We start from the raw sequence: 12,113 nt of genomic DNA, 5'->3' as shown, positions 1-12,113 counted from the left end.
ATCAGAACATTCATATACGCTTCATACTGCCTTCCGAATCTCATAGCTTCTTCCATTAATTAATTGCCACCACTGTTTTCGCCTCAGACTGCTACACCAGTGACGATACGATGGGTCTTTGCCTGTTGGCTTACTACATTCTATGTATGTGGTATGAGCAGACAGTTCATGTCTATTTAAACGTAATACAATCTTATACAAGAATTCCATAACATGACACCCATGTGGACAAAACGATTCTCACCCTATTCACTAACAAACATTGAGTATAAGTTATCTTTACAATGGGTTAAAACATTCATTGAGTACTGTGGTGTGTCCTTATATTACAAACTATAATTCTCAGCACCTGATTTAGCGCAGTGCCCTGGGATAACCAGTCAATTTTATCAAAGCTAGTCGTAGGCAATTTAGTCATTAAGATAGGCATACATAGCTATCTGACGGTCCTACATATCATAACACATCATTCTTCAGATTATCATGGTTTCAGCCGAACTACCAACTCATAGCAATACCCCAAGTCACGCTACCGTGGCAGGGTCCATCTAGTCAGGGAAAAAGAGTCCAGCTGAAAATTGCTTTTAGGGCGACGACAGATTAGGCATACTATTTAACTTTGGCAGTTGACTAACCCATTATAAATCATAACGCTATTTTTTCTATGCCAACAGCTCTTGGCACAACCTCACCACGGACACAGGATCAATCTTTCGGTCTAAAAACAATCAGACAACTTCGCCCATTTGTGGCGTCTAAAGTATACTTTCTGCAAATGGCTCAGTACCGTTCAATTCTCCTTTACTCGTAATTATAATTGCATGCACATACATGATTTTTCTTTAAATACAAAAACAAGAATGGTAATATACAGTCAAGGAATGCTGGTCTTGTATCTGCGAGCGTACGTTCCCTAACTTTCACACACAGGGTGCACCCGCATTCTACATCATAACTCAGCATAAACACATTAATAAGTAATGTAAGTACCGTCTTAACACCCATGTGGCCATTGTTCAGGTTGAAGAGAGGTGTCGTCCATAACCGCACGGCAATCATCTTCAGGCGGAACGTTTTATCAACGACAATATAAAATGCATTTCACGGACAAAAACCTAAAGATCTGAAGAAGATGATGTTTGGTCGTATCGTTCGTCATTGCCTCGAGGGTTATGTGGTTGAGACTTGAGTTTGTTCACCGAGTGGGGAGATTTGTTTTTTAAAAGGTATCGTGTGGTGGTCTTTCAGATGGAAAGATGTACCTTTCGACCCGGAGTAGGTCCTGCTAGGCATGGTCAGAGCCCACGTTCTAAACCATCAAAGCTGCATTTTACCCCATAAAGTAATGAGCGCTGAGAGAGATATTTGGGATATGTTTTGAGAATGGAGAGACAAGATTATCCTACTAGACGTGGTACTAGAGAACAGAGGAAAGAAGAAGAAGAGGTAGACCCCCTGGCAGTTTAATCAGAGATGATGCCATAAGCAGCTGATCATGAAGATGTTTCAAAACAATCTGACTCTCGGTTGAGGACTAAAATGCTCCTCGGTATATTTTTCTGATTAAATTCTCAGAAAGGCAGCACGTTGGAAAACAACCATGCCTCTGGTTCTATGATAGTAATAAGAAGAAAACAAGAGCCCTGACAAAGAGTTTTGTGCTCAAATAGCTGAGTCATCTCTAATGATTAAACATTCGGTGACATCAGACGTACAAAAAGACACATCACTTATAATTAAACACAACGAACGCTGTGGGTGCGCAATTTTGGAAGATAGATACTAGATAACAGCAAAGTAAACATCTCGTTAGTGAACAAACATAAACAAAGATCTTACATTAATTTTGTACCTTAGCTATGAAAGCAAACCCTCAACAAGAAATACCCACAGCTCTATAACGAGGGTACTTACTTAAAGTACAAATCAGTCAATATCTATGGTCGTGTAGATAATCTGTTCTGCGTGTTGCACAATGTAATTGAACCGTGGATTTATAATTGTCAGAATTATGTAATTATGTCTGATAGCTGAGCAAAAAATAATTCTTTGTTCGGATGTTTAAACTATGAGTGAGTGCTTTATTAACGGGAAAATCCCGGGCGGAACAGGGTAAAAAGTTGTTTGTTCAGATGTTTCAACTGGGGTTACACGTAATGCGAGGACTTCGTTAACGTGAAAATACCAAAAGGATAGATCTGCTAAAGTTTACTTATTACTGTAAGGTATATAAAGTAGTGGAAGCTAGTGTACTTGAAACTGTCAACTGGGTCCTGTGTCCTTATAGTCTCACTGAGAAGCTGTTGTCTAGTTAGAATCTGTTCCACATCAACTACGGAAAAAGGTACTCACAATTAAATTCTCCTTTTCTGTGTTACGTTTCTGCAGCATAAAACGAAACGCAATAAGTAAATGTTTTAGGTCTCATTGATTTTGTAAGGGGGGGTGTTATTTGGTTCACTTGTTTATGTTGGTAAGTGTTTTACAAAGATCGCAAATGAGCGTGCGAGACACACTTAACAGTTTCAGTTGGTAGCAAATTTTGAATTTTGCCGATGTGGCCACCGAAGCCTACTCTTATTGATTTTGGACCACCAAGGGATCTTTAATGTGCATAACGTGCACAAGGAACATCCGACAATTTTCGCTCTTATCCGAGAAGGCTAGGTGTTAGATCTGACCTACCATAAGAACAGATATTATGTGGCTGAGAGACTGCATTAAAAAGGAGCCAAGGAGAATCAGTAGAAAAGCTAAAGAAAGAGTCTGCAGCCCAGAGGAGGGGGCAAAGGAGGTGAGGGGGTGAGGGCAGAAAGTGGAGACGCAAAAAGACAGAAATATGCTAAAGATCAGGAACAGGGGATAAAGGAAAAACATTTTAATGAGAAATTTATTCCTCAGCCTTCCAGATTTGAACCCGAGTCCAACTGAATGAGAGGCAAACACATTAACCTCTGGACTACGAGAGTCCCCGGTCTGTTTGTGTTTAAAATACTCTTGGACTATTGAGAGCGCAGAAAGCAAATCCTTTGTTTGTTTTGGTAAGTGTTTTTACGGCGCTTGCAACTGCATAAGGTCATATGAGCGCGCGGGACACACCTAATATGTTCAGTTGGTAGAACATTTTGAATTTTGCCCGGGTGGCGGCCGAAGCCTACTCTTATCGATTTTAGACCACCAAGGGATCTTTAACGTGCGCAACTTGCACACGGTCCCTCCGAGATTTTTCGCCCTTGTCCGAGAAGGCTAGGTGTAGATCTTTCCTACCAGAAGATCAGGGGGTGTGGCAGAAAGACAGCAGTTAGGAGGAGCCAAGGAGTAGCAGTAGAAAGCCTGCAGAAAGAGTCAGGAGCCCAGAGGAGGGGGGCAAAGGGGGTGAGGGGGTGGAGACAGAAAATGGAAACGAAAGCAGACAACAGAACATTGCTAGAGAACAGGAAAGGAGGTGAAAGGAGACAATTTTAGGGAAGAAAATTTCCCGGTCGCCACCCGGATTCGAACCCGGGACCTTTGAATGAGAGGCCAACACCTTAAACTTTAGGCCACGAGAGCCCCAAGCAAATCTTTATTAGTTTATGTAGGAACATATTTCAATTAACTGTTCTCTTCTGTTTATACCATAATCTTCATTATAATACTTGTACAGGGCGCTACGTGTGCTTGGACGAACATTGTCTGCACTTGAGGAAGCGTTTATGTGTCATATTTTTGTATGATTTATCTGAACTAATACAGTACACGGTAGAGTATTGATAAAAGATAAATAAATTATGTTATTATTATTTTTATAATAAGTATTATAATGAGTATTATTACTGTTATTATTATTAATATTATCATTATTAATATCATTATTATTTTTATTGTCATATATAATGATAATAATAATAATAATAATAATAATAATAATAATAATAATAATAATAATAATAATAATAATAATAATAATAATAATAAAACCAATAATTATTTTGTTGTTGTTCATTTGTTCATCATCATCATCATCATCATCATCATCATCATCATCATCATCATCACCATCATCATCATCATCATCATCATCATCATCATCATTATTATTATTATTATTATTATCATTATTAATATTATTATTATTATTATTATTATTATCATTATTATTATTATCATTATTATCATTATTGCTGGTATATCGTATGTTTTGATGTATTTATTCATTCATTTGTTTATATGATGTCAACGTTCATTTTGTTCACTCAAGTTAGATTTTGTGACGTATTATTATCTGTTTTTTTAAAATTCAACAGACAGGCTCTGGTGGCCGTATCATTAACACGTCGTTTGTTCCCTATTTATGCAGCTCTAGTGCTTGTGCAAGTTCAGGTGTTGGAGAAACGCCACAAGAGAACAGAGATGGCCTCTGGAAACGAAAGTTATGGAACGTCGCTTGAACCACGCAGATCAAAAATGTCAACGATCTAATCCTTACAATTTTCGTCATCGGTTTCTATGTCTTTATTTTAGGAGCCATAATATGCTTGTTTGGCATTTTGGCTAACGTCATCAACCTCATCGTTTTTATCAGACAGGGCTTTAAAGACACCGTGAACATATCTTTATTCAGTCTGGCCATTTCCGATATAGGATCACTGTTGCCGATGCTCTGGATGAGTATTGGTTTTAACCCTTTCTTAGTAAATGCTTATCTGCCCTTTGATCTCCAAGATGCCTTGTATCTCACGTCAGGGTGGCCACATATTTGCTTTGCCCGTATCTCTGGTTGGATTACAGCCTCCATAATGCTGGAAAGATGTCTCTGTATTGCTATGCCTCTGAAAGTTAAAACAATGATAACAGTAAAGAGAACAGTTATCGTACTCGATAGCATATACGTGGCAATGATAGGTGCCTTCCTGCCAGTGCTTTATGCCATTCGCCTGGAGCCCCTTTATTCTCCTCTAAAGAACGAGACCAAGTTCAGAATCGTTTATATTCCCAACGGCTTAGCCATAGAAGGTGTTCTATTCTTGATTAATGCTATCTCTCAGCTAACCAGCTTTAGCGCAGTCATCATTTGCACTATAATCCTTGTCCAAAACCTCATTAGTAAGTCAAAATGGCGGAAGTCTACTTCCAGTTCTGGTGATCATGACTCGTTTTCAAATAGAGACAAGAAAGTTGTAAAGTTGGTTCTATTTATTGCCATCATTTTCATAGTATGCTTCTTTCCAAGTGCCATTAACTTTATAGTATCTAGCTTCGAACCCGAATTCAGGTCATTAGGGAAATACTGGGACTATCTTGTACTGGCGTGGTCCTTTTCCTCTTCCTTGTCCGCAACGAATTCCGCAGTGAACATCTTTGTGTATTATAAAATGAGTTCAAAGTACACGCAGATCCTGGACAAAATGTTCCTCCGAGGCACAGAGGGCTAATATTAGAACACAAAGGGCTGCTACTTTTGGATAATAATATACAAACCAACTGTGAGTTTTGACCAGCCTTTAAAACTGCCCAACTAATGATTTAAAAATACAGTTTGATCAAATCCTGACAACACGGAAAAGAAAAAGAATAATTATAACATTTAGTTTTAAGAACATACAAACGAAAACTTTAAAAAGAAAGCAAACCATCATTGCCACAGACTAAAAAATGATGATAAATTATTTATGTCCCATTGGCACATTCGAATTAGTTTAGGAAGCAGGCTGCTTTGACCTTGTTTGTCAATTCTGTGGCTAACGGGAATCACTCGTCCCTTGACTTGCGTCGTCTGAAGGTTCTGAGCGCAGAAAAGCTGTAAAGCTGTTTTTCCGCGGCCCTGAGCCTCCAGCCCTGTCGAGGAGTTCTCTTTCCAACAAGACAGTTCATTCTTTGATGGTGACGGCTCAGATATTTCATAAGAATAGTTTTAGATAATCAGATATTTAGGAGACGTCAGCCTCTGCAAGGCGCAAGGCGGCTAAAAAGTCCTTATTCTTCTCTTATGGCTGAAGGGACCTATACTGATTTCATATAAACGTGAGGCAGCGTTGTGGAATCAGGCTCTCGTCAAAATAATGAAATCGAAGAAAACAGCAGTTTTCTCCCTGCTTAGCAATTTTTATCATTTTTTTTGTTTTTTGGCTAAACACCTTTTATGTCCATTTACTAACATATTCCTTCGAGGATTTCACCGGAAACGTTGATTAAAGGCACAAACATATAAATTTACAGTTTCCATGGACTCTCCAGCTTTGGAATTTACCGAGCTTTGGCGGCCATTTTCTGGCTAATTTTACCTCGTAAATCAGGTGACCCCCACCTCCTTCAATGCAAAATATCTCCACTTCTATTGAAGATGGATGTGTAATTTTTTCATTGAAAGGAAGACAAATGAACAAACTGTAAGATGATATCAATAACTCAATATGCCCCAAAAATTGACGAGAGCCTGATTCCACCACGCTGCCTCACATATAAATTTCCTTCTCAGAAAACAACAAAAGGCCCCTATAGCAACCCCCCCTCCCCCCCCTCTTGTAAAGAACCTTAGCCTTTCTTAAAAAGTCAATAAAATAGATATACAACTGTAGGTGTTATTATTTTTATCCGGCTTATTGGACATCTGCAGCATAGTAATAACCTTTTTTTCATCCTTGTTTTTTCTCGCAAATTTGGCATAATTTAACACTCAATCCTATGTACTTACACAAGGTACTTACTATAATAGAGAGTTGATATAGCACGCTGGTTAAAAAAAAAATCAAATCATGAGTGGATAATCAACCAGAAGCAATAAACGTTTGTCAGTTAAAATGTGTTGAGTTGTTTTATGTGTTATGTATGTATGTACGAGGGCTCCCTGTCAAGTAATCTGAAAATGGCTAGTGGGGAAGAAATTTGGTATGGGTCTGAATAATCCTCACTCACTTCTAGGCTAGTTCTCAGTGTAGTTCTTCTATGCAAATCGAAGATTTTTTCCAGCTTCTTATCCGTTTTTAACTTCATGAGACTATAGTAGACATAGTAGGCTGTTTGTCATTGTAATGAAATTAGGCGCCTCTCTCGAAGAAACGGGGAAAATGTCTGTTGAGCAATTCCAAAGGATTTTTAATGTGATTGGGGGGTCGTCACTTACCACCTTTTATGTCCATTTAAAACGAATTTCTGTCAGTCTGAGACTGGTGCCCACCCTGATATTAGCATGGTAACTGCCATCGAGGGAGAAGATAATACAAGTCACCTTGTATCCGCACATGGAAATGACGAGGGGCTAAAAAACCCCAGTCACCAGTGCCTCTTCAACTGAGGAGGAGGGCAGCGAGGGTATGGGGAATCAGATTAGAAAAAGCAAAAGAAGAAAAACAAGAAAATGACAAGTAGGAAACCCATCACAGGAGCCAATGCATAATACATACACTGAATCCCCAAGAGTGCCACATAGAAGAAAGCCAGAAAGGTGTAGGAGCTGTGAAAGAATAAAGGGTAATGTGACATCCGAAAAGACCAACAAGGGACTTTGATGTACGGACGACAGGGGAAGAGGAATGTCGGTTCCAGAGTGGCTCTGTAGGTCTGACCTGTAGCTCGCCTAGCTCGCACCGTGCAAATGAACGTATACATCATCGTGTGACTGAGGAGCGTCGCTGTATGTCTGTCTGTTGTCTGCTGAGCTGCGCGACGCGTCAGACGTGCTATTCAACAGTGTTGTAAAACACGTCTGATACGTCTAGCACGCAGCCTCGCTTCTAGTGGCGGGGCGCCATTGGTGCAATTAGTGCAAGCTCTCCACCTAACCCTGGCCTTCACCCCCCCCCACCCCTTTTACTAATTGTTCTTAACCAGTCAGTGCTCTAGATCTAAATTATTCCTACTAGGCCTACGTCCTGGCGATCCGTCACCCACTGGCTGCGCCAGAGAAGAGACATACGGCGAGGATGGTTTATGCTCGTGGCATAGCTTGCGGTAGTGTCTGCTGGGAGCAGGTAAAATCTTTGCACCAAAGTCATTTTTGTCACTGTAGAGAAATCTAGGCATGGTTCTTACCGCACAAAAAGAAAGGTGCATGAAACTGCTCTTCGCAGCATCAATTTGGTGCAAGCTAAAAATTACTAAAATTACTAAATACTACGGCAACTCAATAAAGAATGGGTATCGAAATTGTTGTCTCCCTCTATTTTGTAGCAAACCCTGGTGCTGTACAAAGTAATTAGAAATCTTTAAATGTTCTCATATTGTGAGTATAGTGAGTTGTAACTATTGTTTCATTTTTGTAGCAGCTTTTATGCGGTTTCCTCTAAAACAGTTGTAAATATCGATAGATGTAAATTGCGCGATATCTTGCTGATTCTAACTGACTTTCTCTAGAAATCTTAATAGGTCTAGTAGCTACTGAGCCTATTGATTATTTGCTCACTTTCCATTTATGCACCACCTTGTCTGTAACCAAAGCGACGTCACTGCTCGCTTTGTGTGTATTTTCGACTGAAATATTCACAGATCATCAAAATCAGCCAGAATGAAGTATTATTAGGTGCTTTGCTATTAGATGTTGATGCCAACATCAACACTTGACCACAAAATCCCAAGAAATGCACTTTATCTTTATCCTACATGAAAATTTCGAATAAAGAGGTTGACCTAGTTTCGACTGTTTGTTCACGTTCGTAGGCCTATGTGCTTCTAGCCATGTGCGACTGTGCTGACACGCAGACGGCGTGCGCTTGGTAAGCTACAGGTCAGACCTACAGAGCCTCTGTGGGACCGGCCTAATAAAATGTGAGGCAGCGTGGTGGAATCAGGCTCTCGTCAATTTTGGAGCATACTGAGTTATTGGCATCATCTTAAAGCTTGTTCATTTGTCTTACTCTCAATGAAAAAAAATACCCATCCATCTTCAATAGGAGTGGAGATATTTTGGATTGAAGGAGGTGGGGGTCACCTGGTTTTAGAGGTAAAACTAGTGAGAAAATGGCCGCTAAAGCTTGGTAAATTCCAAAGCTGGAGAGTCCATGAAAACTGTAAATTTATATTTTTTGTGCGTTTAATCAACGTTTTCCGTGAAATCCTCAAATGAATGTGTTTGTCAATGAACATAAAAGGGGTTGAGCAAAAAAAATTGATAAAAATTGCTAAGCCTGGAGAAAACTGCTGTTTTCTTTGATTTCATTATTTTGACGAGAGCCTGATTCCTCCACGCTGCCTCACAAATATGTTGCACAGAGTCCTCCACAGAGCTAGATCACACAGTCTCAAACGAAGGCGCGCTTCGTCCCCGGGTAATGGTGATCAGCCGGAGAATCAGCGGATGCGGAATGAAGTACAGAAGCAACAAAGACCAGAGGACGCAGTAGAAAGGAAATAGGCCTGGCGGACATTTGGACCCACACGCAGACAACGATGTTTTGACTTCTGATATGGCCAGGAATAATAATGGAATGGACACACGAAAATCTGTTGAAACTAGCAACTCTTAACACTAGAGGACTTCGAAACTACAAGAAAAGGGCACCGGTCTTGAGGAACCTAAGAATCGAAAAATTAGACTTAATAGCATTACAAGAAACATTAGTTGACTCAGATTTTCATCCGATCAATAGACAATGGGGAGGGATTATTCACTATAGTGCATGTACGAAGCATAACAGGGGTAAAATATATATGATAGGAGTTGACAAAATGGGTTACTTCTCGCAATCACAATTAATGGAGATATTGACCAAAAATCGACAATAGGGTCAAATTTGCAGATGTCTTATTGATGTCACATTTTTAAGGCATAACATGCCCTTTATGGTTTCATACTTATAGATAGTAAAAACTTCACCTATAAGCGTGATGTATCTGTTTTCATGGGGATAGAATAGGAGAAGTTACTCATTTTGTCAGAACGCTTCACGTATACTCTTTTTAATCCACGGTTCAAGGAGCATGATGTTAAACTAATTTTTTTAAAAGTGAAATTTTGTCAGCTGTTTTTTGTAATAACAAACTGCTCAAAGTAAATGTATATGATCCTTGCATAGAGACTGAAAACTTAGCGTTTTAAAACTTTCTAAATTCTCAGATTGGGATTATCATAGCCGAGGAGGACAGAAGTATCTTTCATTTATATGGGAGATTTTAACATAGCTCTGAAGGCTGTGGAAATAATTGCCAGTGCGAGCCATACAATAAACACTTGTCGATATCTTCAGACTTGTGTCAGTACCTTGGGTTTGACGTGTGTAGGAAGGTTCATCCTCTTGAAATGTCCCACACTTGGAGCAGAAGAAATCCCGTGTCGGCTAGACGCCTGGACTACGTATTTTTTGGTGAGTCTTTGTAGCCTTATGTAATAAATTCAGTGATTACTAGTTTCGGATTTTGTGATCACCATTTGGTATCCACCACTTTTGACTTTACTTCCTTTAAACTGAACACTAACCTTCTTAGAGATTGCGACTATTGTGATAATATAATAAGAGAAATTTTGGCTACGAAGAAAGAACACAAGGAACCTGAACCCAAATTTACAAAGGTGAAAATGAGAAAAGTGTCCCAACAGTATAGAAGATTCAAAGCGAGAGAAATAAGCAACCGAAGAGAAACATTATTAGCTAAACTGAACTACTTTGAAAGCTACTTGGGATGCGATAACGACAACCATGACTATCTAACCAAACTAATTACTAAAATTGAAAGTAAATTTGTAGATAGAAGAGTTGCATAGAAACAAAGGTGCCCACAAAAAAGGGTAAGGGTAGAAGAAGAAGAGAAATGCGCAAAATACTTTCTATCGTTGGAGAAGAACAGGTCCAACGCCAGTACCATAAAACGAGTAAAAGATGACTGTGGTGATTGTCTAATAGGCTTACAATTTAAGGCTATATACATCAGAAGTCAGAATTTCATAACACATTCACGGACGTTGTCAACAATTTAGAACCTCCTACATTGAGAGAACCCGAGGCGACTGTGTGTGATGAACCTATCACGGAGGAGGAGGTCACAGCAGCCTTAAAGTAATGAAAAATGGTTCGGCGCCTGGAACTGATGGACTGACAGTCGAGTTCTATAAAGTATTCGAGCAACATCTGAAAGCTCCTCTAATGAAATGCTTCGACTTTAGCTTTAAAGAAAACAGTTTCCCTCCATCAGAGAGGTTAGCTATAATTAACCTTATCCATAAATGAAAAGATCTGCCTACAGACATACTTGGCAACTGGAGGTCAATCTCACTTACTAATGTTGACTACAAATTTTTGGCAAAAACACTACCTATACGTCTAAATGCAGTTATTAATACATCAATTGGAGAACGCCATGTCGGTTTTATGAAAGGGGGGAATATCGCAACAATACATAGGAAATAGATGATAGATTACAATATCAGAGAATCAACAATTGATCCGGACTATTATTACTCGTTGATTTTAAACAAGCTTTCGATTTGATTAGAATCCCCTATATTTTAGAAACGTTAAAGAAAATTTGGATTTGGTTCAAACTTCATAAAATGGATAAAATTGTAAATACTTAAGGGTAACGTGCGTTAAGAACGGGGGTCATGTATCGGATACGTTCCAGATGACTAGTGGAGTAAGGCAGGGTTGCCCAATTTTTCCACAATTGTTCATTCTTGCTGTTGAACTACTCGCTAAAAAATAATAGACCAATAAACGTTACAGGAGTGAAGTTTCATATTTATGTATTTATTTATCCATTTATTTGCATATATGTAAAACCCTCCCCTGTGTGTTTACTCAAAGACTAACGGCTAATTTCCAAATCCAAAATGCTGCACAGGTTGTTGTTATTACTAAACACAAAAGCCCCAGATGATAAAATTGGGCAGGATAAAAAAAAAACATTTCTGTGTTGATTTTTTTCGAAACACGACGATCAAAGTCACAAACAATGTAAATTTGGACGCACATACACACAACCATACACCCACGTGCTTATAAGAGACATAATGTTATACACATGCACACACAGATATATATATACACAGGGACGGTTCATCCACATAGCACGGTTGTGCAGTGCCGCCCAAAATTTTAAAAATGTTCTATTCTGTAAAGCACTCACAAACAGAAATCAAAAGAAGCCAGAAACAAGCACTAGCCAAATCATTTATCAACACAAGGTCCTTGCTGGCGCCGTAA

At 39.1% G+C, this 12,113-nt stretch overlaps 1 protein-coding gene across 1 annotated transcript; it reads left to right on the top strand.

Annotated features, from left to right (window-relative positions):
- Positions 1–2,068: 2,068 nt before the first annotated feature.
- LOC106013046 (growth hormone secretagogue receptor type 1-like) lies at positions 2,069–5,414 on the top strand. Its single transcript, XM_013087747.1, has 2 exons — positions 2,069–2,072; positions 4,504–5,414. The coding sequence occupies exons 1-2, from the start codon at positions 2,069–2,071 to the stop codon at positions 5,412–5,414; spliced, it is 915 nt and encodes a 304-aa protein (XP_012943201.1).
- Positions 5,415–12,113: the final 6,699 nt, after the last annotated feature.

This window comes from Aplysia californica, unplaced genomic scaffold (genome assembly GCF_000002075.1).
Source record: "Aplysia californica isolate F4 #8 unplaced genomic scaffold, AplCal3.0 scaffold00634, whole genome shotgun sequence".
Lineage (NCBI taxonomy): Eukaryota > Metazoa > Mollusca > Gastropoda > Aplysiida > Aplysiidae > Aplysia > Aplysia californica.
The sequence above is the reverse complement of the archived record's forward strand: the minus strand, read 5'-3'. Positions and strand labels throughout refer to the sequence as shown.